Source organism: Nilaparvata lugens, chromosome 11 (assembly GCF_014356525.2).
Source record: "Nilaparvata lugens isolate BPH chromosome 11, ASM1435652v1, whole genome shotgun sequence".
In the NCBI taxonomy this organism is placed as follows: Eukaryota; Metazoa; Arthropoda; class Insecta; order Hemiptera; family Delphacidae; genus Nilaparvata; species Nilaparvata lugens.
The window spans coordinates 44,633,744-44,660,880 of record NC_052514.1 but is presented as its reverse complement, the minus strand read 5'-3'; the positions used below and the strand labels follow the sequence as shown (position 1 = coordinate 44,660,880).

The 27,137-nt window shown below is 34.7% G+C and overlaps 1 protein-coding gene across 1 annotated transcript in view; it reads left to right on the top strand.

Moving 5' to 3' along the window:
- The first annotated feature begins 2,696 nt into the window (after positions 1–2,696).
- LOC120353493 (DNA repair protein RAD50-like) overlaps positions 2,697–27,137 on the top strand; it is a 36,558-nt gene continuing 12,117 nt past the window's right edge. The window contains exons 1-5 of the mRNA XM_039437321.1: positions 2,697–2,971; positions 4,009–4,393; positions 16,296–16,411; positions 19,561–19,673; positions 21,555–21,707. Of these exons, the coding sequence (XP_039293255.1) occupies positions 4,019–4,393; positions 16,296–16,411; positions 19,561–19,673; positions 21,555–21,707 (757 nt within the window). The 5' untranslated portion in view covers positions 2,697–2,971; positions 4,009–4,018. The remainder of the gene's footprint in view (positions 2,972–4,008; positions 4,394–16,295; positions 16,412–19,560; positions 19,674–21,554; positions 21,708–27,137) is intronic.

Here is a 27,137-nt window from a genome sequence, read left to right as displayed (position 1 = left end):
ATCAATGGTATTGCTATTCTTGTCTATCATTCAACAAAGCGTATAGCGCTATCTCTTTCTCGCTTTGCTCTGTTGCCAGATCGTCTTTTAACAATGTAAAATTAATCATTAATTAAAAAAAATAACATTTTAATTATGAAGATTCATTATAAAATTCTTGAATAATATGATTTCTTGCTTAATAAAATATAATTGATTATTTGAAACTAGAATGAACAGTTAGTATCACATCAATAAACCTGTATCATCTACCGTCTACAGATGGCATTGACAAGACAGAGGATCGGCAACGTTGTTCTCCTATCTTCCTCCACTGTCATTATAACGTGGACCTCACCATAGAGTGAAATTGAGTTATAAAATCAGCACCTGATTAACTTTCGTTTGCTATCCTTCACTGTCATTAGACAAAGCTATTAAAGCTATAAAAAATCTATACTCTTCGAACTCTTATCTATTTTGAGCTATTCTTATTTACCAAAAAATCTATTACAAATATAGTTTCATTCGACTATCGTCATGTTCTCCTCCAACTCGAAATCAATCATCAATCAATTATAAGCAATATAATCCCCAATTATTTCAATTTCTCCAGCAGATTTTAATTTCAATTTAAATTTTATTGATGTCATGCATTGTACAATAATACAACATTGACACAAGTCAAATACATAGTCACATTGGTGAATTACATTGTAAAAAATATTTAAATATTGAAATGACAAAAATAACTCAATTCGATGACAAGAATCACTTCATTTTAAAAACCTCTCAATTCAAAAAGTTCCATTACACTGTACATGAGACCAACGTGAATCAAATGAAAAAATTAAAGAATGATATCCAAGTGCCTAGGCATGGATCTCTTTCAAATAAACTCCTTCCAGAGGTTATCAATCTTCAATCATCATAATTTATAGTAATAGGAAGTAGATCATGGAATCCCCAGGTCCAAATCAAATTACCAGTCATGACATCACAATACCGTAATATAAAATGGTTGATTGATTGAAATCAAAGACAGCAATGAAAATCTCGATTGGAAATCCAAGATAGAAAGTTGAAAAACATCTAAATGAAATCCAGTTTGTTGATAGAGTTTAGGTAGGTACTGATTTCACCACTGAACATTTGAAAAGCCGCTTCAAGAATTCATTATAATATTGAAACCAGTTGATGCACATCCAAGCGAAGATAAAAACTTGCAGTTTCATAAATCGTATGTTGAAGATCCATGAATTGGTTATTATGTAAGTGAAAGTGTTGGCTTCTGTAATCTGGTCATTTTGTCATAATTTAAATAATTTTGTAATCATGGAGTTATCATGAAATCGGCGAAATGCAATCGTAGTAACGAAATAATCAAAAAGATAGGCCTACTGTAGTGAAATAATTGTAATACACATAAATAAAAAAGCACTCAATCAATCAATTCCTATTGAAATACATCGAGAAGAACAGAAATTCAAGAAGTCTCAATAATCTATTCAGAATATAATGCATCTTGAAACAAGTGGATATCACTGGAGATTATCTAGGATTCTCCGCATATTCTTTACATTATCTACAAAACTTATAGAACATGATTCGCAGACTCAAATTACAAAATTTTTTGTATTCACTAATACCCTACTTATTAATCTTCTTTCAAATTTGGAAATAAAGTCTCAGAATAGAAGATGAAAGAACAAAAGCACTTGTAATACTCTCTTGAAGTTTCTAAAGTCTAAAGTTCGAAAGTTTCTTGTAAAATACGTGCGTATATTGTTTATTAAGATGCAGCAGAAAAGTACAATACAACATTAGTTTTGTTCAGCTTTTGCAGTTTTGAAAAAAAATGTGGTCTCTTGAGATTTCTCTTGAACACTTGGAATTTTTCAAGTGAATTTTTCGTGTTGGAATTTATTCATGGATATTAATCAGCATTTTCAATTTTCCTTCATGACAAGAATAATATTGTTGTTTTACATCGTCATTCAATTTATTTTTTTACCAATATAATAAACCGTATATTACCATAATAAATTGAACAACAATGATAACTACCTATTGGCCCGACCCTACTATGCAGTATCAGAGTATGTTGAAGAGCATACATTCCAACATATACGACATGCTCATGGAGGAAATCACCTGCCGTGAAAAATAATGACGACTCCCCAGCCTTCAGACTGTCAGGAGGACAAATACAAGTGACAAGTAAGTAAGTAAGTAACAAGTATGACAAGGCAACGTGTAGCAGCTCTGATTTTTACCATTTTACTTAATAAATTACTAACCATTATTCCTATTTTTAACGACCTTATCAAATTTGATATAATGTGGATTATAAAATGAGAAGAAAATTATTATTCTTATTGTATTTTGAAGCACAAATAGTTTGCGGAACTAAACCCTTGAAAATTATTTTTAATATTTGAAGCTTCATTCTAGTCTAGATTTCAGTTGATTTTTATCACAACATTCCTGAAGTCTTCTTTATGCTAATATCTCTGTTTTCAAATAGATTTTGATAGTATGAAGCAACAAAACAAGCATTGTAACTAGAATTCAATAATAGGAAATTGATTCATGAGCTGATATCATTTTGAGCTTGCCGGTTACTGGCCAACATACCAGTCTTGCCAAAGCAAGCTTGCTTTCGGTCTATTGGTGTGGTAGCAGTGTTTCTCAAACCCGGCAAAGGCGGTCTGTAATCTGTAAAGTTTGTTGGTTAGAAATGAACTGCTTATTGTTTTCTTTGATTTAGCTAGTTTTTGTCACCTATTTGTTATTTTATCTAGTTTAATTGTTTAATCCTATCTAGTGTTCTTTCATTTATAGTCGTAACGTCAATTATTTACTGTATAGTGTCTTATTTAAAACATTAGTGGTGCAAGCACATTGTTTACTAAAAGTCAAAAATTTACAACTTTATTGTTGTATTAAACGTCAAATCACTGTGAATAATACAGTTATTAATTATTTATTGGTGAGTACTAATTCTAAATTTTTCTATAAATGATTGTAAAGTTTTATTTTGCACAAATGTCTTGCTTTGCCTATCAACCTTTGATAGGCCATATTTTGCTTTATTCATTACTCACACTCTTGTGGGATCAATGGCGTCAAAAAACTCGAAACACGTCATTCAACACATACATAATCGTTCAGATGACAGCAATCCATTCACCGTTTTCAGTAGAAATTCAAATTATCACCCATGAATTCATGTAGGCCCACACTGTAATATGCCTTGTCTCAAAGCAACTTCAGGACGGTTCTCTTGATAATTTAGGGGACAATCGGGGACATCCTACAGCTCACTGCACCTGGTCTTGTGGTGTGGATGTCACCACAGGCTGCTATTATACGGTACTGAGGTCCATTAACTGGTCTGAGTGTTACCATTTGGAAACACGACATGATCTCGACCAGAGTCAAGTCTCTTCTCGACCTGAGTCGCGTAAGTGTGAGTTGAGCCTAAGGCGAGCAAAGATGGGCTTACAGTGGGCAAGATGATCGCTGCCTGTTATAATTCTTACAGCCCTCTTTTGCAGCCTCAGGACATCAGCAGCACTTGCCGATTGACCACATGGAGCAATCCATAGATGAAGAGAGCAAGAAACACAATTAATGATACATCATAATGATCACATCATTAAATGACACATCATAATGATCACATCATTAATGATACATCATAATAATTATGAGATATATATCTCTCCGTCACCAGGCCCCTGATCCTGAACATCAGGAAGCAAATGCGGGAGAGTCGGCTGGTTACCTGCTGTATATGACTTCCAACTGAGTTTCCATCTTTTATTCTAAACTTTAAAACATTTCAATTTATTGTTTGAAAGTTTTAAATAAAAGGGTAAATACTCCTTGTTTTTATATTGTTTTTAATCATTTTAATAAAGTATCCCATACTGAAGTGATCTTATATCCCAAATATCTTCAATCCTTTACCTACACTTGTGCAATCGATGACGTCATAATACAAAACTCCAATCCTTGTTTCAGAGAGACGAAAATGTCGCGTCTAGACCGTCTCCAGATCAGGGGCATACGTAGCTTCGGCCCCGAAACGGAAGACGTGGGCGAAATCAAATTCCAGTCGCCCTTGACCCTGATTTTGGGCCAAAATGGGTGCGGCAAGACCACCATCATAGAAGCCCTCAAATTTGCGATTTGCAGCGAGCAGCCGCCCAATTCGAAATCGAAAAATGGCGGCAGTGCTTTCGTCCATGATCCGAAATTGGGCAATTCGTCGGAAACGATGGCACTGATCAAGTTGAGGATCTTTGACGTCCATAGCAAACCTGTGGTGGTGTCAAGGACTATGAAGAACACGCAGAAACTGAAAAGCATGGAGTTCAAGACTATCGACCAGACTATTACTTATGAAGTAAGTTGGTTTTCATTAATTCATTTCATATTTTTGTATTATTACCATCTATTTATATATTTTAATTATTACCATCACAGATCATTTATTTATGATTGGAAGAAAACAACAGACATAGCCCAAAACTGTTAAGGGCCCTACACACCTAAGGATTTGGCCTGTCTCGGCCTGTGTCCTTGAACGACTCGGAGCAAAATCACTTCACTCTATAGTGCAGTCCACGTTATAATGGCAGTATTTGATTAACTTTGATGTTGCTATCCTTGTCTATCATTCCACAAAATAGATGGTACTATCGTTTTTTAGCTGCATAAAGATGCCAAATATGTTTTTGACAATATGGAAATATAATTAATCAAGGCAGAGAACAGGCAACGCTGCTCTTCTATCTTTATCCACTGCCATTATAACGTGGACCTCACTATAGTAGTAAGCAACGCCATGCCGGCCTGCCGTACTTTTCAAGGCCATCCTCTCCACCAAAATCCAAATCGTCCAATAATGGAGATAGAGGAATTTTGATTTCAGATTTGAATTCAGCGACCCCAAATTCTTCTAAGCATAAGTCCCATTTTCGAAAATACCCGAAAACAAGGGAGTTATGGCTTTTTTTACTTTCCTTGCCCTATTACCATAGGTAAGGAAAGTATTGCTCTCCAAAAAAATTCAAGGTACCCCAATTTTATGTTTTCTATACGTTTCATTACTTTCCTTGCCCTATCACCATAGGTAAGGAAAGTATTGCTTTCCAAAAAAATTTAAGGTACCCCAATTTCAACGTCCCCTGAGTCCAAAAACATGATTTTTGGGTGTTGGTCTGTGTGTGTGTGTGAGTGGATGTGTGTGTGTGTGGTGTGTGTGTGTGGTGTGTGTGTGTGTGTGTGGTGTGTGTGTGTGTGGTGTGTGTGTGTGTGTGTGTGTGTGTGTGTTGGAACAAGGTATAATACGGGGAGACAATCAAGTATACACAGCACATTAAGGGGAGGTGTGTACACTAAGGGGAGACCCCGTAGTGTCACTGCTCAATTTTAGTAAAAATCACTTCTACATGCTTAAAACCATGTAAAAACTTAATAAAAAAAAATCTCCCCATTTTGTTAGTACTCCACCTAATTGGCATACACTCCAGTTTCCAAAATTGCCACCACGTTGTGCTACGATCGCTAATACACACTTACACAAAACTCATTTACGGACTGAGCATACAATGCGGGGTACTTGCATATCCCTGCATATCTCCATTGTCTCCTTCACTGTTCGAAGTAACTGGTTTGCTATGGGGCTTGCCGTGAATTTATGAATCAGCAACTCATCTCCTTTTTCGTTCAGACTCATTGAGTCACAGCTTAGCGAATTCATAGTTTATTTTTCTGTTCATTCACTTGAGACATGAGAAGGGAGCGAGGAAACATGCTGCCAGAATGTATTGTGGTACTGATTTTTTAGTTATTTGGTACAAATAGTCTGAAAATGATTCTTCACAAAAAAATACCCTCTGCTAACCTTACAGTGTTAAAAATACCTGTTTTTTCTCCATATAACTCAAAAACCTTTCATAGTGAAAAAATCCAGAACTGTTTCCAAGAGAATAAAATCCTCTACAATTCAACGCCAAATTAGGTTCATCACAATCAATGGTGACTTGGTAACACAATTTCCCGAGAATTTTCCGCATTGAATTTGGGTTATTGCTAGAATGATGCGAATGGGAAGCTTGTTATGATTCAAGAATAGCACGTCAGTAAGTTTATATTCTTGAACAGGCTTCACTGAGAATTCACTTACTGTTTTAGAGAAGCGGATGCCTCAAACTTTGCTAACCTAACATTGTATCTCAAGATCAGGATAGCCTATGATAAAATGAAATTTGTCTCTTAGTTTCTCTCCATATTGACATTTTCTTCTGTGTCTGTCAATCCTTGCAAAAACTCTCTTGTAAACCTTGGATTGAATATTTTACTTGTGTACGGCATGCTCACTTTTTGTGAAAAGACGTTGTTCCGGAGAAAAGATTTAGTAATCATACCCTGCTCAAAAAAAAAAAAAAAAAAATAGTAGTCACAACACCTTTTCCAATTTTATTTGAGAAAGTAAAAAGTTAATTTGAGAAAGTATCAATTGTATTTGAGAATAGTCACTTGTAATTGAGAGAATGTCAGATGTAGCCTAAATGAGAATAGTCAATTGTATTTAGGAAGTCATCACACATGTAATTGAGAGTAGTGAATTGTATTTGAGAAATCGTCAAATGTAAATGAGAAGATATCATATCATGAGCAGACATTTGAAAATGAGAAAATTTTCCAATTGACATGTCGTGACTCTTCTGTAGCCTACAGTACAGGTTTGATTTGAGCAGGAAAGGATACTGTACTACGTACACAGTATTCCATAGGCTTTGTATGTGTGAAATTATTATTTTCAATTGTGAAATATTATTTCCCCTGTACTGTTCACGAATGATTAATGAGAATCATTTCTATGTATGTATTGGCAACACGACTTTTGTCTCCAAACATTTGAACTTGATGAAGATCAAATTCTCTATGTTCACGGCGCAATTGAACTTTATCATCAATCAATTGAATCTCTTGATCAAGCAATTCGGTAACTCTCCAATGGATTTTGGGGCTCAAAAATATTTTTTATTTAAAAACTAAACGTTTCATTTGAATATAAAATATATTATCATATTATTTTTTATGAGTACAGTTATGGAAAATAAAAGTATTGGTTTTTTAAAATCATTCCCCAATTACAACTGACAACTTTTCGATTTCAAATCGTATGTTTTCAAATTAGGAGTTGATAGTGAGCTGTTGAACGGAGCGGTCGCAGAATTGTTTGCTCTCTTATCTCAAGTTTCCGGACGGGTCGTGCTTAATCGGTTCATTTAGTGCATGTTTAACGTAAAACGTTCTTTCGTAATAAATTGAATTATCAATTTGTTATTTATTTGTGAAATTGTTTTCAAGTGAATCGAAATATTCAAAGTTTAAATTAATAAAAAAAGTATCCACCAGACGGTAGTGCTAAAAAGAGACCTAGAGCTAAAAGTTCTTTCGTAATAAATTGAATTATCAATTTGTTTTTTATTTGTGAAATTGAAATTGTTCTCAAGTGAATCGAAATATTCGAAGCTGAATGAATAAGAACAGTATCTAACAATACTTTTCACCGGACGATAGTGCTAAGAAGAGTCCTCGTGCTAAAAGTTCGCCTGAGCTCGAAGAGATGGAACAGAAAAAGCGTGCTCCAGACCCAAGTGTTAAAGCTTCCGGTAATGTGAACTCAGACTTTATTGAATCACTATTTGACCGTTTTGAAAAGCGGTTTAGTAAGGCTATGGATGAAAAACTCGCGCTGCTAGCTACAAAGGTGGATTTAAATGGTCTAATTGAAAAAGTGAATAAACTCTCTGTCGAGAATAAAAGTTAAGAAATCAAATTGTTGCTCAAAAAATTCAGAATAATCTCATAATCAGGAAGATGGAAAATTTTGAAAATAGATCGAGAAGGAACAATATAATTTTTCGCGGGCTGAAATATGAATGTGCAACAGTGGATTACGTGAGAACTGTCAAAGACTTTTGTGTGAGTCATTTGGGGGCACGAGCAGGTACCTGGGTTAATCGAGCACATGCATTGGGCAAGAAAATAGATAACGGGCCAATCATTGCGCATTTTCCGGACGATCAGGACATCCATTTCATCACGAGAAACAGTAGGAAGCTGAAGGGTACACAGTTTGTGATTCATAAAGACTTTGCTTTCGACACAAGAAAACGACGATCAAAGCTTTTTCGGGTGCTTGGCGAGTTGAAGAAACAAGTTCCGGGAGTGAGAGGAGAGTATCGGTTGAAGTGGATCGTTTAATCGTGAATAGTCGGGTTTTCACGCTGGATGAGGAGAATGGACTGGTCTCGGAGGGAGAGGATGGGCTGCAGAAGATCGGGAGCATGTTCGATGAGAGTGTGATGCGGGCCGTGAGCGGGAGCATGTGTGATGAGGAGGAGCGAGGCGGCGAGGACGAAGACCGCAACCGCTGAGATAACGCCGTCAGTCCATGTGAGAAGGGGCAGTTGAGTATAGTAGCGTACAATGTGGCTGGATTAAGTGGTAAGATTGTTCAAGTATATAATTTTATTTGTAATTATGATGTTTTTGTACTATTGGAGACGTTTGTTGAAAGAGGAAAGCAATTGTATTTTGAAAACTGTTTTCCAGATTACAATTTATACTGGGAATTCGCAGTTGGAGAATCAAACTGAGGTTGAGCAAAGGGAGGAAAGTTAATAGAAATTAGTAAAAGAATAGAGAGTTTTTGTAAGGTAATCGATGCGCTTGAGAGGAAAGTTATTCACATGAATGCAGGACAACGGGATGAATATTATATAGTTCCAATTTACCTGAGTGGTGGAGGAGACATGGAATGGGAGAGAGAATTCAATACATTATGGGAGTTTATGATAGTGCAAGAGCATAATAGAAATAATATGATTTTAATTGGAGATTTTAACGGTAGAATAGGAAATGGACAGGACATGTCGGAATTAACAGATGTAATAGAATTGGGAAATGCACTGAGTAATAAGCAAGAGTCAAAGGATGAGGTGATTAATATGAAGGTAAGAAAATATTGGAGTTCTGTGAGGTTTTTAATTTCATCATTATGAATAGAAGGATAAGTGGAGATAGGTGGGGAGACTTTACTTTTATAGGCAGAGGGATTCCGTGATAGATCTATGTTGCATGGCTGTCGAATTAGCGCAAATAGTTGGAAAATTTTCTATTGTGCCAGAATTTTTATCTGATCATTTCCCAATTGAAGCTACGCTAATCACGGTTGATACTCTAGAAAGAGAGAGCACAATTTTACCACTCTTACCGAAGTTGAAATGGAAGGAAGCGAGGAAGAATGAATATATATCTAAACTCACCAATGCTTGTAGAGAAATAAATGGTCTTCCCGAGAGTAGTGAAGAGACTTATGAAGTATTAAATAATCTTGTATATAGAGCTGCAAATTATGTGCCCCAACCTGATAGAAAGAGAGAAGGATGGAGAGAAAAGTGGTTCGACAAAGAGTGTGCGGTTATGAGAAAGCGAGTGTTCAGCCTATTGAATGTGTTTAGAAAATCAAATTCGGAGCAGGTGAGAGAAATTATATGAAGGTAGTAAAGGAATACAAACTGCTATGTAAGAGTAAAAGGCAAGCGTATTACAGCGATATAAAAGAACAATTCAGAAGAGTCAAGGATTCCAGTGATTTGTGGGCTCTGATAAAGAAATTCAAGTGTAGAGAGTTCAAGATTTCGGGAACTGTGAGTGCTGAGGATTGGGTTGAACACTTCAGACGAGTGTTTGGATCAGTTTGCGGGGTAGTCACATATTATGCGGCGAGGAATGTTGAAGATCAAACTCTTGACAAAGACATAGATATGAATGAATTGGAAAGTGCCTTCAAGACAATGCGCAACAATAAGGCTCCAGGTGATAACAGAGTTCCTGTTGAGTTTTACAAGAATGCGTCAAAAAATTACAAAGAGATTATTTTGACTTTTTCCAATGCCATCGTCAGAGGTGGACAGATACCAACAGGGTTTCCACGTTCAATTATATTTCTATTGCATAAAAAAGGTGATACTAATGAAGTGAATAATTATAGAGCCATATCTTTTATAAATGCTGTCGCTAAAGTATTTTCATTTATTTTACTGAGAAGGTTGCAGTTGTGGGAGGAAAGAGAAAAGATTATTAAAGAGAATCAGTGTGGCTTTCGGAGAGGTTATTCGGCTACTGATAATATTTTTGTTCTATTCAATATAGTAATGAAAACGTTGAATAGACCTACAAAGAAGTTGTACTGTTTCTTTTTTTGCTACGATAGTGTGGACAGAGAGGCTTTATTTTTTAACTGAGTGAATTGGGAGTGTCGACTAAATTTATTGCGATGTTGAGTAGTCTATAGAAATACGAAGTCTCCTGTATGGAGGGTAACTTAACAGAATACTTTGAAACCAGAAATGGATTTAAACAGGGATGCGTATTCTCCCCGTTGCTATTCACACTATTTTTGAATGATTTGAGTGATGTTATTGGTGGAGGTATATTATGTTGGGCAGAGGCTGATAAATTCGCTGTTATATTCTGATGACGTGGTATTGTTGTCTGAGAATCCTCGACATCTGCAGTCAATGATAAATAAGTTAAAGGGATATTGCATAAGGTGGAATCTCACAGTGAACATGGCTAAATCCAAGATTGTAGTTTTCAGAAGAGGAGGACGATTGGGAGAAAGAGAGAAGTGGTACTATGGAAATGAAGTTATTGAAACAGTGAATGAGTACAGATACCTGCGAGTTGTTTTTTCATCAAGACTTGCCCTAACCGCACATTTTAAATGTAAGATAACAGCTGCCAGATTTGGGATTAATAGTGTATGGCGAAGACTCATTTTGAATGATGAAGCACCTCTGTCAATGAAATGAGGAATTTTTGATTCGATAAGTAAAGCAGTTGTAACATATGCAGCACAGGTATTGGGATATGCGGAGAGAGAAGAACTAGAAAAATTTCTGAGGTTGTTTGTCAAGAAAATATTTGGACTACCGTGTAATACGCCAAATTATATAGTATACTTAGTGACAGGAAAGGAATTTTGTGGTTGTATACTTTGAGCGTTCATAAAAATATGTATTGAATTCTTTTGAGATACCTGGCGACCGATATCGAACATTGATCGCAAGGCATTGTTTAAGATAAAAGTGTGGTTGGTATTCTGAATGGAGACGGATATTAAGTGAGTTTGATATTGAATTGCCGATAACAGCGATCCTAACATCAGAAATATTAATACAATCTATCTGAAATATTAAGGGTGTGATAGTGTTTATGTCTCCTGCGATTCTGACGGTTGAACCAGATCTTGTATGGACTCTTTCAGTCTGGTGTTCATAACGCATTAATTCACACATTTTCTGGTTCATAACCTCAACACCGAGAACGCAATACAAGATTTGTTATAAGTGTGACGTCACAACCTGGGCATTGGCTGTTACATGTTATACCAATACCTACTATTACTTCATAGTAGGTAATAGTAATAGTAGGTATTGGTTATACTCAACCCCATTCTGAAAAGTATGATACAATTGCCCTAACCTGTCTTGCTATTACACACAAAAACACACAAAAAGTAACTTCGATAATCTAAATAATACATAAGCGCTGCCTGCAAAACTGGAGTTTGAGTACTGGCGGCAAAAGTATCAATATAAATGTTCAATACAAAAACTCCAAAATTAAAATGAATGATGTTTCACTTTATATTCATACTTTATCAACATGATATTAATCAGTAACTATCTATAATATATATTTTCATGTATTTTTTGCAGTCATCCATTCTTATAAATAGGCTACATTATTTTTAATTTTTATGTGAATAATATTTACAACAGTTTCGCATCACAATATTTTATTGTAATTAGTCATGTTCGTTTAATATTATGTTATCCTTTGCTATTTTTTATTTTGTTAGATTTTTCGCTCACTTCCAATCTCTTAGTGAATGGATGCACATTCGATAATTCCATTGAGTGTTTGATGTAATCTAAAGTAATAAAATCTTCAGCTTGGCATTCAAGTCTCAAAAATAGCCTAGCATAATTAATAATAGCCCACAAAAGTTTTACATCATAATAATTATTGTAGTGAGGTCTATGTTTTAACTCGGATTTTCTTTTGTCTGTCTGTCTGTCTGTATGTATGTAACGCGTTGATAGAATTCTATGAGATTTGGCAGAAATATTCCTTTTTCAACTGCGCGTCGATGTATTAATACACAAGGTTTTTTTCAAATTTTGCATTTTAAGGATAATATGAAAAGAGAAGGAATCCCTCATTACTCCGACATCACTGTATATAATTGACCGAGCGAAGTGAGGTCTAAGATTCATGTCGACGGCTGTGCATTTCTCTTTATGTTTATATGTTGCGCATTCACAGCGATATACGGCAATATATTTCCATGAAATTTAACAGGTATGTTCCTTTTTAAATTGCGCGTCGACATACAAAGTTTTTCAAAATGTTGCATTTCAAAGATAATATAAAAGGAAAAGGAGCCTTCCAAAGATACTCACAAAGATACAGAATATCTCTTGCAGCTAACAGAAGGCTTGATGAACATGGATCTTTGAAAGTTGTTTTTTTTTTGCATGCATCCACTCTTTCAAATAGGATACATTATTCTGAATTATTCTGTGAACATAGGTGTAGACTACTTTCTAGGATCATGTAAATGTTAGGGTCAAGCTACTGAGAAATCATGGTGGGGGGAGTGAAAAAGGCCGTCGTGTTTTTCTTAGGCTAGTTTCACACGGCAGAATCCCGTCTCCTGAAGATCATATTTCAGATCATTTCATATTTCGCAGCTCGAAGGCTTTCACAAGGGGATCTCAAATTTCAGACGCGTTTGCTCAGAGTATGACTCATTACTTTTCTCAAAGTATTCGGATTTGGATTCAGCGACCACAAATTTTTTAAAGCGTAAGTCCCATTTTCGAAAATACCCAAAAACAAGGGAGTTACAGCAGTTTTTAATATAGCTTTTACATTATCATAAAGTTATGTTTAGTAAAAATGTACCTACTAAGATAATAATACTTCTGCCTCACAGGTAAAGGTTTTTAGAAGCTTTTAAACACTCTTGAAAAGTTCAAACATGAACATTTTAAAACATTAGGGGCCGGTTTCCGAGCTCGGGATTTAGCTTAGTCCAAGACTTTAAACAGCTGGAGTCAGAAATTTGGTTTTCCAAGACAGGGCGTAGTCGCAGTCATTGTCATAGTCACGTTTGAATTAAATCTCGAAAAACTATAAAATTGAACACAAAATAAAATAAAGAGAAAATAGTGTAAAGTTTCAGCTATTTTGTATTATTCAGGAATGTCTAATTCCGTCAAGGAAAAACGTTTCCAATTATAGAAATGAGAAAATGAAAACTAAGACTTCTATTATAAAAGCTGACCTTTTGGAAAGCCAATTTTCTGACTATTGCTGTTTAGAGTCTGGGACTTAGCTAAATCCTGAGCTCGGAAACCGGCCCTAAAAGTTCTAGTTTAAAAAAAAATTCCAGCTTTGAAAGTTTCAAACTTCAAAAGGTTGAATCCAAATATGGAATCAGAAATCATCTCCCATTATCACTCAATAAAATACGAGAGAAAGTAACCTTGTACAGTTAACTTCACTGAATTATTTACGTTGTCGGGATTTCAATTTTGTCATACAACAATCTAATTCATTAGGTTGAAATCGTTGAATATTACCATGGATTTCCTGTTGAATCATTGACTTAAAATCTTTGCAACAATCAATAAAATCTATTACACAGTATAAATATGCAGTCAGTGAGTATAGAATGTAACATTCTATACTCACTGCATACAGTAGGCTATAAACATTGTGCTGATCTGAAAAGTGAGTATAGAATGTAATTACATTATATTACTCTAACAGCTAACTGGATCTGAATTGATCTATTGTAATAATGGACATAATGAAATAATGTCTTACTATTCCAAGTAAAACGAGACTAATGTTTGTGTTTGTATTAGAGCTGCTGAGTGGATACTGCATACTGAGAAATTCATAAATGATCCCGACCAGCCTGGTGACTTCGATGCTATCGACACCGGAATCTCCTTTTATTTCTATCAATGAATGAATCTGAATTAAAACCATGTATTGTATCAACTATCCTATTATCGTATTGTAATTCGTGAAGCCTGTTTAGTAAAAGCCAGTTACATACACATCGATTTTTAACCGTCCTTATAAAATTCTATTAGATCAAACAGATGATGTTTGACAAGTTGCACTTATTCGAATTCATAAGGATGGCAAAAAACAATCGTACAAAAATCAACGTGCATGTAACTGGCTTTCGAAGACCCATACGATATTGTATTCTATGATCAAATAGAATAGTAAATATCGAAATAAGTGTTGCAGGCAGAACTTGTGTTAAGAACCGGTTTTGTCCCCGCTTTGTAAGTTAAACTAAACACACAATTCCTCCCCGGAATGTGGGTTTGAAGTGTGCACACCATTTCTCCCCGCTTTGTGCAGTGGAAGTGTACACACATTTCTCCTCGGTTTGTTCAGTGAAAGTGTACACACATTTCTCCCCTTTTTGTAGGTTTAATGCGTAATTTTTTTTTCAAGTTAACAGAAAAAAAAGTTACAACTGTATTCAACACATATTAATATACTTTCTAAAACAAAAATTAAGTCTCCAACATGTGTGTAAATGTGTGTAAATCAGCCTCCCCGCAATGTATGTTCATTTCTCACCTCCCGTTTGTTACCTTGTTCCAGTATGTGTGTGTGTGTGTGTGTTGTGTGTGTGTGGTGTGTGTGTGTGTTGGTGTGTGTGTGTGTGTGTGTGTGTGTGTGTGTGTGTGTGTGTGTGTGGTGTGGTGTGTGTGTGTGTGTGTGTTGTGGTGTGTGTGTTGTGTGTGTGTGTGTGTGTGTGTGTGTGTGTGTGTGTGTGTGTGTGTGTGTGTGTGTGTGTGTGTGGTGTGTGTGTGTGTGTGTGTGTGTGTGTGTGTGTGTGTGTGTGGTGTGTGTGTGTGTGTGTGTGTGTGTGTGTGGGTGTGTGGTGTGTGTGGTGTGTGTGTTGTTGTGTGTGTGTGTGTGTGTGTGTGTGTGTGTGTGTGTGTTGTGTGTGTGTTGTGTGTGGTGTGTGTGTGTGTGTGTTGTGTGGTGTGTGTGTGTGTGTGTGTGTGTCTGTGAACACGATAACTCCATTCCTAATTAACCGATTTACTTGAAATTTTAAACTTAAGGTCCTATACCATGAGGATCCGACAATAAGAAATTCAATAAAATTCAATTCAAAATGGCGGATAATGTCTAAAAAACCATATTTTTCACGGTTTTCTCGAAAACGGCTCTAACGATTTTCTTCAAATTTATACCTTAGATAGCTATTTATAAGCCCTATCAACTGACATGAGTCTCATTTCTGGGAAAATTGCAGGAGCTCCGTAATATTCCTGAGAAGAATGAATTTTGTTAAATTTCTATCACGATTTTCTCAAAAATGACTTGACCGATTTTTTTTTTTAATTCATACCCTGTATGTCTGTATTAACTGTCATGAGTCTCCTCCCTGGGAAATTAACAGGGGGTCCACCCCATCCTTGAGAAATTTACTTTGTAACCTCCTTCTCGTGCGTGAGGTAGGTAGGTAGAGCAGTTTATTCAAAAGAACACAACATTTCGATATTTTATTTGTAGGACAGCTGTTTTGACCACTTTTAAAAAATCCTCAAATTTCATAATTCAAACAAAGGAAAATGTACTCTGAAAACAATAACAATAGTATAATCATAGTTTCAATTATTTTGCCGCCAATCGGCATAATGTTATTCCCCGAATCTTCGTTTAAGAATGAGGCTTATAGATCAATGAGCAAGGAAAGTTGTGTGAGTGTATTTTGGTAATCTACAATACCATGAAGAATCTATCCTCTGGATCTCATGGATTCATGTCTTACCGAACTTGAAATGTTCTGTCCCAGAAATTTAAACTTTAAGCGCTCATATCTTAAAAAGTAATGATCAGAAAAAAATGTTTTCCTGAGAAAACTTTTTCATTTTGATAGCTTCATGATAAACAAATAGAAAAACTTTGAAAAATATCACCAGTAGAAAGTTTATTTTTAGTCTTTGCCTTAAGAATCTATATGCAAAATTTCAAGTTAATCAGTCCAGTATTTCAAACGTGATGATGCGTCAAACATAATTTGTTCATATGCCAGTTCTTTCCTTCATTATTGTATAGATTATTGATTATTTCAAGAAATTTGTAAATTTATTTCTTGATTTTTTCAGAAAAATACGATTAGCAACAGATGTATTGATACTGATGAGCAGATGTGCAACTTCATTGGAGTTTCAAAGCCAATTCTCAACTATGTCATATTTTGCCACCAAGAACAGTCGTGCTGGTAAGATTTGGAGTCTGAGGCTCAACTCACACTTACGCGACTCAGGTCGAGAAGAGATTCGACTCTAGTCGAGAGCATGAGTTTTCCAATGGTGACAGTCGTGGAGACTAGAATCGACTGGTCTGAGTGTCACCATTTGAAAACACATGCTCTCCACTAGAGTCGAGTCTCTTCTCGACCGGAGTAACGTAAGTGTGAGTTGAGCCCAACTTCCAAGTGAATCTATTCTATTAGTCATAAATTATATTTCAATCTATTTATTATATTTAGTCATTGAAATATCTCATCATAATATTATTGAATTATTCATAATCATGAAAATTCTTACTTACTCAAGTAAATAGATCAATAAATAAATAAAATAAATATAATTTTGTTGCCATTCAACTGATTATAATTACAGACAACTCACTTCTAACTTCCGGTGTCTGCCACGGTCCTTGGATCGGGGAATATATTTCATAATTACATAATATGTAATTATGTAATTATCACAAAATTACAATATATATATTTCATATTACATAATTTTCACGTGGACTCGATCCTAATTTCTAATATATTTTAATAAATTAGTGAATACAAATTAGTACCCTGGAAGAAATGGGAAAATTGTATCGCCCAAGATCTTGTAGAGAAGGGACTAACACCAAAGGAAGCCCTCGACCGAGACTCCTGGAAGCGGCTAACTCGAAACGCCGACCCCACTGAATGGGAAAAGGCTGAGAAGAAAAATACTGAATATAAATTAGTCAAAATGTATATAATTATTCAGGGCTACTAAATTTCTGAATTTGTGTTTACCATATGTTGTTTTATATTTAAAACTTTTCAAAAAGGGTACTATGATGCTATTTTAGAAATAAATTAGTTAAGTTCGGTTCAATTTATTTTTTGTCAAAAAACTTTACAAAGTCAAGCAGTGCCTGATAGTATTTGATACTTCACATTTGAACATTATGTTGAATTTTAATGATATTTTCATTTAGGTACCATAGTTTAGAATAGTTCATATGTTTTGTCCATGATAAAAATCATAGAATAATAATTCATTATCTTTCTTCATATTAATATCATATTTTACTGAATATATATATATATATATATATATATATATATATATATATATATATATATATATATATATTCATTCTATAGTAAATATCTGACTTCAGGCATTGAAGTGTATTGTAATTCCTGGATGTTATATGTTTATAATTATAGAGTGAGTCATATGTATGGGAACCCTTCAATAAATTGGAGACTGTTGTAGATATAATACTGTAACTTTCAGAATAAGTTATTGGTCGAATACTCTACCTTTTGACGTACAACTGAATTTCAACCCCTCATAAGGGGGTGACTTAGGGGTTGTAACTCGAATATTTCAAATGTAAACACCCATTGTGTGGTACATCATTTTAAAGGTCTTTTTAAAACAAGGAAGATAACATCAATTGAAATGTTCTATGATACTTGTATCCAAAATGGCGGCTGATTGAAGTTTTAGCTTTTAAGAAAATGAGGGTTTGTAACTCAAATATTTTGAATGTAAACACCCATTGTGTGATACATCATCCTAGAGGCCTTCCTGAATCAAAAAGATGACATCAATAACAATGTTCTATGACACTTTTATCCAATATGGCGGCTGATTGAAGTTTTAGTTTTAAAATAAATAATTGATACAGTTTAATCAGCCGCCATTTAGTGTAAAAGTATCATAGAACATTTTCATTGATGTCATCTTTCTAGTTTTGAAAAGGCCTTTAATAGTATATTTCGCACCTAGGGTCGAAAATGAGACTTTTCTGGCTCGAAATCAGTTTTCAAGTCCGAGGTCGTAGGCCGAGGACTAGAAAAGATTGAGAGCCGGAAATACATTTTTGCCCATGGTGAGAACGTTCTTTTTCGCCACACAGAAAAATAAACAATATAAATATGAGAATAATTGTTTATTAGGCACTTCCGAAAGCAAAACAGGAAAGGTCATAGCTCTAGCAAATCTGAGGTAATCTGAATATCAGGAAATTGTCCAAGTATTTTTATTTTTTATTCTGATATTTTGTCTAAATAACCTAAAAGATTATGTTCTATTATGTAAGAGGTTCAGTTTATACTTTTTATTCTTTCAAATTACAATAAGATGATATTATTATAAATGTTTTGATTCTTGAATAATAAACACAAAATAATGAAAAGTTTTTTGATCAGCTGTTTTAGCACACTTGAAATTTGGCCAATCTGAATGTCAACGGAAGTTTAGGTTAGAAGTTCTATCCTACTCTGAAAATCGAATTATTTGAATAGTTTATAATATATATCTTATCTGTATTTTATTCATCCAAATAAAATGATATTATATTATTGCAGAATACTTTATTGAATTCTAGAAGCATAAGATGATTCCGTTTATCCACCATGTTCCGTGATAAACGCAGTACTGGGGGTTTGAGGTTAGATTCTATTATACTCTGAAAATCGAATTTGAATAGTTTATAATATATATTTTATCTGTATTTCATTCATCCAAATAAAATGATAGTATCTTATTGCATAATACTTTATTCAATTCTAGAAGCATAAACTGATTCCGTTTCATAAACCATTTTGTAAACACGTTCACATCAAATCAGAATCAGCTGACTTCAAGGTTATTTTACAGCCCTAGGGCCGTAAAAATTTTACCGGCCTGGTCAGAAAACAATCACTTTCGGCCTCCATAGATGCACGAAAACCAGCTCATTACATCCAAGTGGGGCGAAAAATTATTTATCACACAATGGGTGTTTACATTCAAAATATTCGAGTTATAACCCCTCATTCCTTTAAAAACTAAAACTTCAATCAGCCGCCATTTTGGATACATGTATCATAGAAAATTTTTATTGATGTCATCTTTCTTTTTTAAAAAGGCCTTTAAAATGATGTACCTGACAATGGGTGTTTACATTCAAAATATTCGAGTTACAACCCCTAAGTCACCCCTTAATGAGGGGTTAAAATTCAGTTGTACGTCAAAAGGTAGAGTATTTGACCAATAAGCTATCCTAAAAGTTACAGTATTATATCTACAACAGTCTCCAACTTATTGAGGGGTTCCCATACATATGACTCACTCTGTATAAGTGTGTTATTTTTGTTTGTAGGCCAATGGAAGAAGGCAAAACAGTTAAGGAGCGGTTCGATCAGATATTCGACGCAGATAAATACAACAAATGTTTGGAAAAGATACGGAAAATGAGATCAACGCGAGTCACTGGTAACAATTTTTCTATAATAATTACTCTTTCATACTTATTTCCAATGCGAATGATTCCCACATGAGTTGTTTACTTGTGCGTGGGTAGTGGAAAGTGCGAGGGTGATTTGATGAGATGATCATACGTCCATGTCTACCGGTGGGATTCGAACCCACGACCAGGTAGCTCTAGCACACTGATGCCCGGTTGCAGAATCGTTACATAAAATCAAACACAGCTATGTGAGGCATGGTTTAAAATCACTGACATAAATGGTTGGTCGTTGCACAGTCGTTTGCCGAAGCAAATTAAGCTATATCTCGAATTAGCATCACACAAGTCACACTGCAGCTCTATTCACTTTTTTCCTTACATGCTTCTATCCAATCAACGTCTTGGCATCGGGGAAAGTTTCAATCGACATCACTGTGAACAGGCCTAAAAGACCTCACATAAAATTGATAAACAATATGGCGACTCTTGGCTTTTGGCGAGATTTCTCACCATATTTAGCGATTTGGAGGTTATCAACTTAAAAAAACATAGGGAGAGGAAAAATAATTTACTTATATATACAGATGGTTTTTCGTAAACTTCTTTCAAAAAAAGCTATCACAACCTCTAAAATGCATTTGGAGGGAGTAGATTTTGGATTTAACAGCACGACTTCGGGCCCATAACTTAACTGACCGTTTTTAGCTATTGGAGAAATAAATAAGCTATTTCTGACGACTGTGCAACGAATTCATGTGTCTAAATGGGCGTTTTTAGTTTTATTGGAGCTATAGTTTACTTTGACATCTGTGCAACGGAAAGTGAATTTATGGCTCCGAAAATTAGTTAACTGCCTGTTTTTAAGTCTATTTGACGACTCTGCAACCGGGCATGAGGGGTGCAACGCCTTAGTCTTTAAATTAGTAAATAAATAAGTCGTCTCGGCTATCCTGGCCTAAAAGACTTTAGTTACGACTTTCCCTTTGTCCACCCTGTACTACAGCACAATAGTTATTTGTATATCTAGAGTGAAAAGTACGACTTTTTCTCCCTGTGGGAAAAAGTTTGAAGCCCGAGGCGAAGCCGAGGGCAGCAATTTTCCTGAGGGAGAAAAAGTATTTTTCGCTCGTGATGTACACAACATTTTTCCTCCATCTACATTTTTTTATAGAAACAGCAAATAAAATCATTCTAATAACTTACGTATTGGTGACAATGATTCCTAACAACATAACCTAAATCTAAAACCTAAAAACCGGTCGTCTGATTGGCACTGCCGATTGCGCTATCTATCGGCAAAAGTTGTAACAATTATATCAGCTGAGCAGCTACCAAAAATGGCTGACTCCAAATCACGCGGTTCAGATTTGAATTGCAGATCAAAAATATTTGTTGGCTGGTATTTTGAATAGAATAAAATATTTTGAAAATTGTATAAATTTTTATTGTCTACTAATATTAAGAATATAATAATTATCATACAAACATATATTCCATGAGTTGATCAAATTTCTGGTTGTGGTATTGAATTCAGTGTTGACTCAATGACAGACACCTCTATTATGCTTTCTCATCTGAGCTTAGACCTTCTAACCTATTACAATGTAAGTTTCAAAATAGAGTCACTCTATTTAAATGGAGTCACTTTCACTCCCTAGGGAGTTTTTCAGTTTTTTACTACCGAGAGCAAAAAAGTGACACTTTAGTATTAGGTTTCAGGGAGTAAAGTAACTACTTTAGACAGTAGGTGGAGGAAAAGATCTTTTTACAGACTTATCAATAGGATAATCCAACTACTCTCTCCGTTCAACTCCTTTTTCATTTTTTCCACTTCCTCTCTTCCTCTTTCTTATTTTCCTTCTTATTCCTCAATAAATGTATGTTTTTCTGGTTCTTGTTGAGCACAGAAAATCGGCTGACCGCCAAAGATGTGGAATACTTGAAGGATAACTGGGAGACAGCGTTGCAGTATAAGGAGAAACTGGAGACAGAGCAGGCCAAATTGGTCGCCTGTGAAAACACCATGGAAGCGTGTGCTCGCGAACTCTCAAAGGTTGAAGGTAGGCTAACATCTATATAATAAGAGAGAGTAGGGTTGTGTTTGTTCGCATCAAATCATCGTCAACTTGTGTATTGCATACTGGAAAAACGGGAATGATTTAAATCTCAAAATTTTGCACATAGTTTCTAAAAATATCAATCTCGTGCACCTGGAAGCCCAAATTTCAATTTTCCTTTTAGATTTTTCAGAATTAATGTTCATTTCATTCATGAGATATGTATGAATACATACCATATGTTGATATATCTATATAATAAGAGAGAGTAGGGTTGTGTTTGTTCGTGTGTTCGTTTGTTCGCATCAAAACATGTCAACTTGTGGATTGCATACCGGAAAAACGGGAATGATTAAGATCTCCAAATTGTGCACATAAATTCTAAAAATATCAATCTCGTGTATATGGAAGCCCAAATTTCAATTTTCCTTCTAGATTTTTCAGAATTAATGTTCAAATTCCATTAATGGTACATACGATTTCATAAAAAAATCACAAAATCATATGGTCGAAATTAAGAATCGAAATTAGGATGACTGACTCACTGTACAGTCAGTCGAAAATTTTAATATTGAAATGAGGGATATTTTGACAAGCTGAGCAAAAAGATAGGGTCATATGCACATTTTCATTATATCTTCAAATGGAAAATAAGTTTTGTGGGTTGTCAAAACTCCCTCTGAAAGGGAAACTATTTAACTATACAACTTATTCTATCTTTTAGTAAAATAACAATAATCATCCAACCATCTATTATCTTCTATACTATAATAAAGGAAAGAACTGGATTATTCACGTATACAGGTGTGAAGTATAGGCAAATTATGTTTAACGCATCATCACGTCTGAACTACTGGACTAATTAACTTGAAATTTTGCATATAGATTCTTGCTTAACCGAGGATGGTTATAAACCTATTTTAAATTCTCCAATATTTGATTACATCAAGTTTTCAATTATTTGTCATGCTTTCAGTTGTTGTAAGGAAGCAGCAGAACGTTTCTCTTAAAAGGGAAATTAGAACATAGGTATGATTGGGGATCCTTTCCGATTGGTAAAAACAGGTTTTCCGTCGCACACAAATTTTATCCGCCATTTTGAATCCAACTTCTTTTTTTAATTGAAAGGTGGTCATAGTGATTTACTTGAAATGCAGCATATAAATACTTAATCAACCGAGGATTCTTATAGGCCTATTTTGAATTCTTCTAGATTTCATTACGGCAAGTTTTAAGAAAGACCCTTGCGAAGCACGGGTTACATGCTAGTATTACTATAATCAAGAGAGACTACCTCTTCGAAGAAGATGGCTATAATTTGGCAACTAAATATTAATAACCAGTCTAATTTTGTCAGGTTGGCATCAAGTTGAGGAAGGTTTCTAAACAAGATTTGAGTTCTGTCACTTTATTTGGTTAGCACCAAGTTGATGAACTTATCTATACTATAACAAAGGAAAGAACTGGCTTATACACGTACGGGATAGGAAAATTATGTTTGACGCATCATCACGTCTCAACTACTCAAATGATTAATTTGAAATTTTGAATTATATAGATTCTTAATTGACCGAGGATGGTTATAGGCCTGTTTGAAACTCAAAATTCCACTCGGTCAAGTTTTCAGTTTGTCAAGTTTTAAAATAGATCGTTGCGGAGCACGGGTTACTTGCTAATATAATAATTATATGTGAACTCAAACTCCAGCTTGCCATTCAAGGAATGAGCGAATGCTGGCAGTTGCGTCTGATGTCAGCCAATGTTGGGAGGAAGGTCAACTTCCTATTCGAAACCATTCATACAAACAATATTTCGAGAAATGAACTATTTCGCCTTCTTTCAGAGTGTCTTTGTATTGGTTGGTTAAATTGGGTTGTGCTACAGATGTATATAGTTATTTGTGCAACTAGTGCGCAAAGTGACAGTTTGCTGCACCGAAAGAAACGTTTACGCCCGAGCCGTAGGCGAGGGCGGAATGGCTTCTTGAGTGCAGCAGAGGAACTTTGCGCCCGTATTTCACATTAAATTTTTCCTACAGTTACCATTGAATATATGAAAAGTGGGTAATTATGGGTAAAATGATGGCTGAAATCCATCAAATGTTTGTGTGTGTGTGATGCTGTTATTAACAACCTTAATTCATTTAAAAATTAATAATCCAATTGAAGTTGAAAATTCTCAGCCAAAGTTTTCATTTTTATTCATTCAAGAATTAAAAAAAAACACACATGGAACAAAAAATTCACATTCAAAATACACGCCAACAGCTTGTTGGCTGAACCGAGCTGCAAGATGGCTGAACACAACAACATGGCTGAACCGACAAGCGCGCGACCTAGCGGGAAGAATCGTACCTAAGTTTGTTTCATCCAGCTAAAAATTACTGAAACACGATTCAGAAATTTAGACTTTTGCTCAAATTACCAAGAAAAATGCTCAAAGTAAACTGAAAAATATTTTTAAAAATAACATAGATAACAGAGAATATTTATTGTAGTATTGTTATGTTTTTATTATTTTTATTTATTTGAATATCGAACGGTAATCATTTAACCTCAAAATTCGAATTTTATAATGTATATTTATTTGCTACTTTTCTCATTTCTTGCAGTTGAAATAATAATCATCAATAGAAAAGAACTATTATTTACTATTAAATGATGAGAATTCGTAAATGATGATTATTTAATTATGATTAAGATGAACATTATTCTTGTTTTGGATTTCTAGATTGGGATTTTATCATAAATGTAGGGTAGCCATTGAAATGATTCCTTTCTAAATCTAACCACAGTCATTGTTACCAACTTAATGTTTGTTTTCGTGCACTTATCCTCCATATAACCCACCAACTATTTTGTGTTGCCATGTTGCAAATCTGGAGTGCAGGAAAAATTTTTTCGCCCCACTTGGATGTAATGAGCTGGTTTTCGTGCGTCATATGGAGGCCGAAAATGATTGTTTTCTGACCAGGCCGGTAAAAGTTTTACGGCCCTAGGGCTGTAAAATAACCTTGAAGTCAGCTGATTCTGATTTGATGAGAACGTGTTTACAAAATGGTTTATGAAACGGAATCAGTTTATGCTTCTAGAATTGAATAAGTATTCTGCAATAAGATACTATCATTCTATTTGGATGAATAAAATACAGATAAGATTTATCTTATAAACTATTCAAATTCGATTTTCAGAGTAGGATAGAACTTCTAACCTAAACTTCCGAAGTCAATGACAACAAGCATTGTTGACGTTGACATTCAGATTGCACAAATTTCATGTGTGCTAAAACAGCTGATCAAATAACTTCATTATTTGTGTTTATTATTCATAAGAATCAAAACATTTATAATAATATCATCTTATTGTCATTTGGAAGAATAAAAAGTATAAACTCAAACTCTTACATAATTGAACATAATCTTTTAGGTTATTTAGACAAATCAGAATAAAAAATAAAAATATTTGGAAAATTTCCTAATATTCAGATTACTTCAGATTTGCTAGAGCTATGACCTTCCTGTTTTGCTTTCGAAAGTGCCTAATAAACAATTATTCTCATACCGTATTTATATTGTTTATTTTTCTGTGTGGCGAAAAATAACGTTCTCACCATGGGCAAAAATGTTTTTCCGGCTCTCAATCTTTTCTAGTCCTCGGCCTACGGCCTCGGACTTGAAAACCGATTTCGAGCCGGAAAAGTCTCATTTTCGGCCCTAGGTGCGAAATATACTATTCCCGCACTAGAGCGGAAAAGTGAATCTTTTCATTCTGTAATCAGTGCAGGAATCGTCACTTTTCAAGGTAACTGTAGGAAAAAGAAATTTCTTGCATGAAAAAAGTAATAACTAGTCTTAAATAAAAAGACTAAGAAATTGTCAAAAACCACAGATTTTTTACCGAACGAAGTGAGGTCTAAGATTCAAGTCGACGGTTTGGCATTTCTCTTAATGTTCATATGTTTTTATGTTGCGCATTTACGGCGAAACGCGGTAATAGATTTTCATGAAATTTGACAGGTATGTTCCTTTTTAAATTGCGCGTCGACGTATTTGGAAATTTTGCATTTCAAGGATAATATAAAAGGAAAAAGGAGCCTCCTTCATATGCAATATTAGAGTAAAAATCAGACTATAGAATTATTCATCATAAATCAGCTGTCGAGTTGACTATAAATTGCATGCCATGACGCATGCAATTCAATATCTCAATGTAACTTGGTAAAAAATTAACAGCTGTATAGACTATAAATTGCATGCCTCATTGAATGCAATTTTTATGCACTATTAAATAGGATGCAAAGAACTTATAACAGCTCGTCTGGGCGCCTAGATGTCTTCTGGTTTTCTCGCGCTAAATTCCGGAAAGCGTTATATGATAATTAATCTTGTGTAAGCATGATCTGATCAAATAAATAGTTAGTGTATCAGTGTGGATGTGCTTACGGTTTGGGACGTCGTTATAACTGCGCGAGGTCTACTGTTCACAGAACTACTAGTATTGATAGAAGACCGGTTTCGATGTCACAACATTTTTAACTGCGCGAGGTCTACTGTTCACAGAACTACTAGTATTGATAGAAGACCGGTTTCAATGTCACACCATAGTTTATCTGAGATTGACAATGGTGTAACAAACGAAACCAGTCTTCTAACTATCAATAAAATCTGTAGTTTTTGACAATTTCTTAGTCTTTTTATTTAATATGAATAATTACCACAATATCAACTTCTCAACTACACAAAAAGTAGCCTATCATGTCAACAATCTCTTTTTAAACTTCATGGTTAACTATTTTCACGTTCACTTTTTTACTCAATTGAAATGTGTGGACGCGTTATGGCATTGAGCTCCATCTATTGTAAAAGCTGAAAATGTTAACCTCAAAGTTTTGTTATTTACCAATTTTAAATAGGTAATACCAAATAGTTAAAGTGAGAATGAAAAAGACTAAAAAATTGTCTTAGTCACGATTTCTTAGTCTTTTTCATTCAATATGAATAATTACCACAATATCAACTTCTCAACTACACAAAAAGTTAAAGTGAGCATGAAAACCACCTTAAGGCTGTGAAAAGTCTAAAAATAAACTTTCTATTGATGATATTTTTCAACGTTTTTCGATTTGTATATTTATTTATCTATAATTCAGAATTACACAACTTACAGAAAAGTAGCACATGCTTATAAGCCCAAAACGGTTCCAATTCTAATTTATACAACAGTCCTAATGTAGCTAGTTTATCAAAATGAAAGTTTTCTCAGGAAAACATTTTTTCCGATCATTACTTTTTGAGTTATGAGCGTCTAAAGTTTAAATTTTGGGGACAGAACATTTCAAATTCGGTAAGAGATAAATCCATGCGATTTAGAGGATAAATTCTTCATGGTGTTGTTGATTGATTTAGAGAAAAATTTTCTGAAAATATCAAGTTTT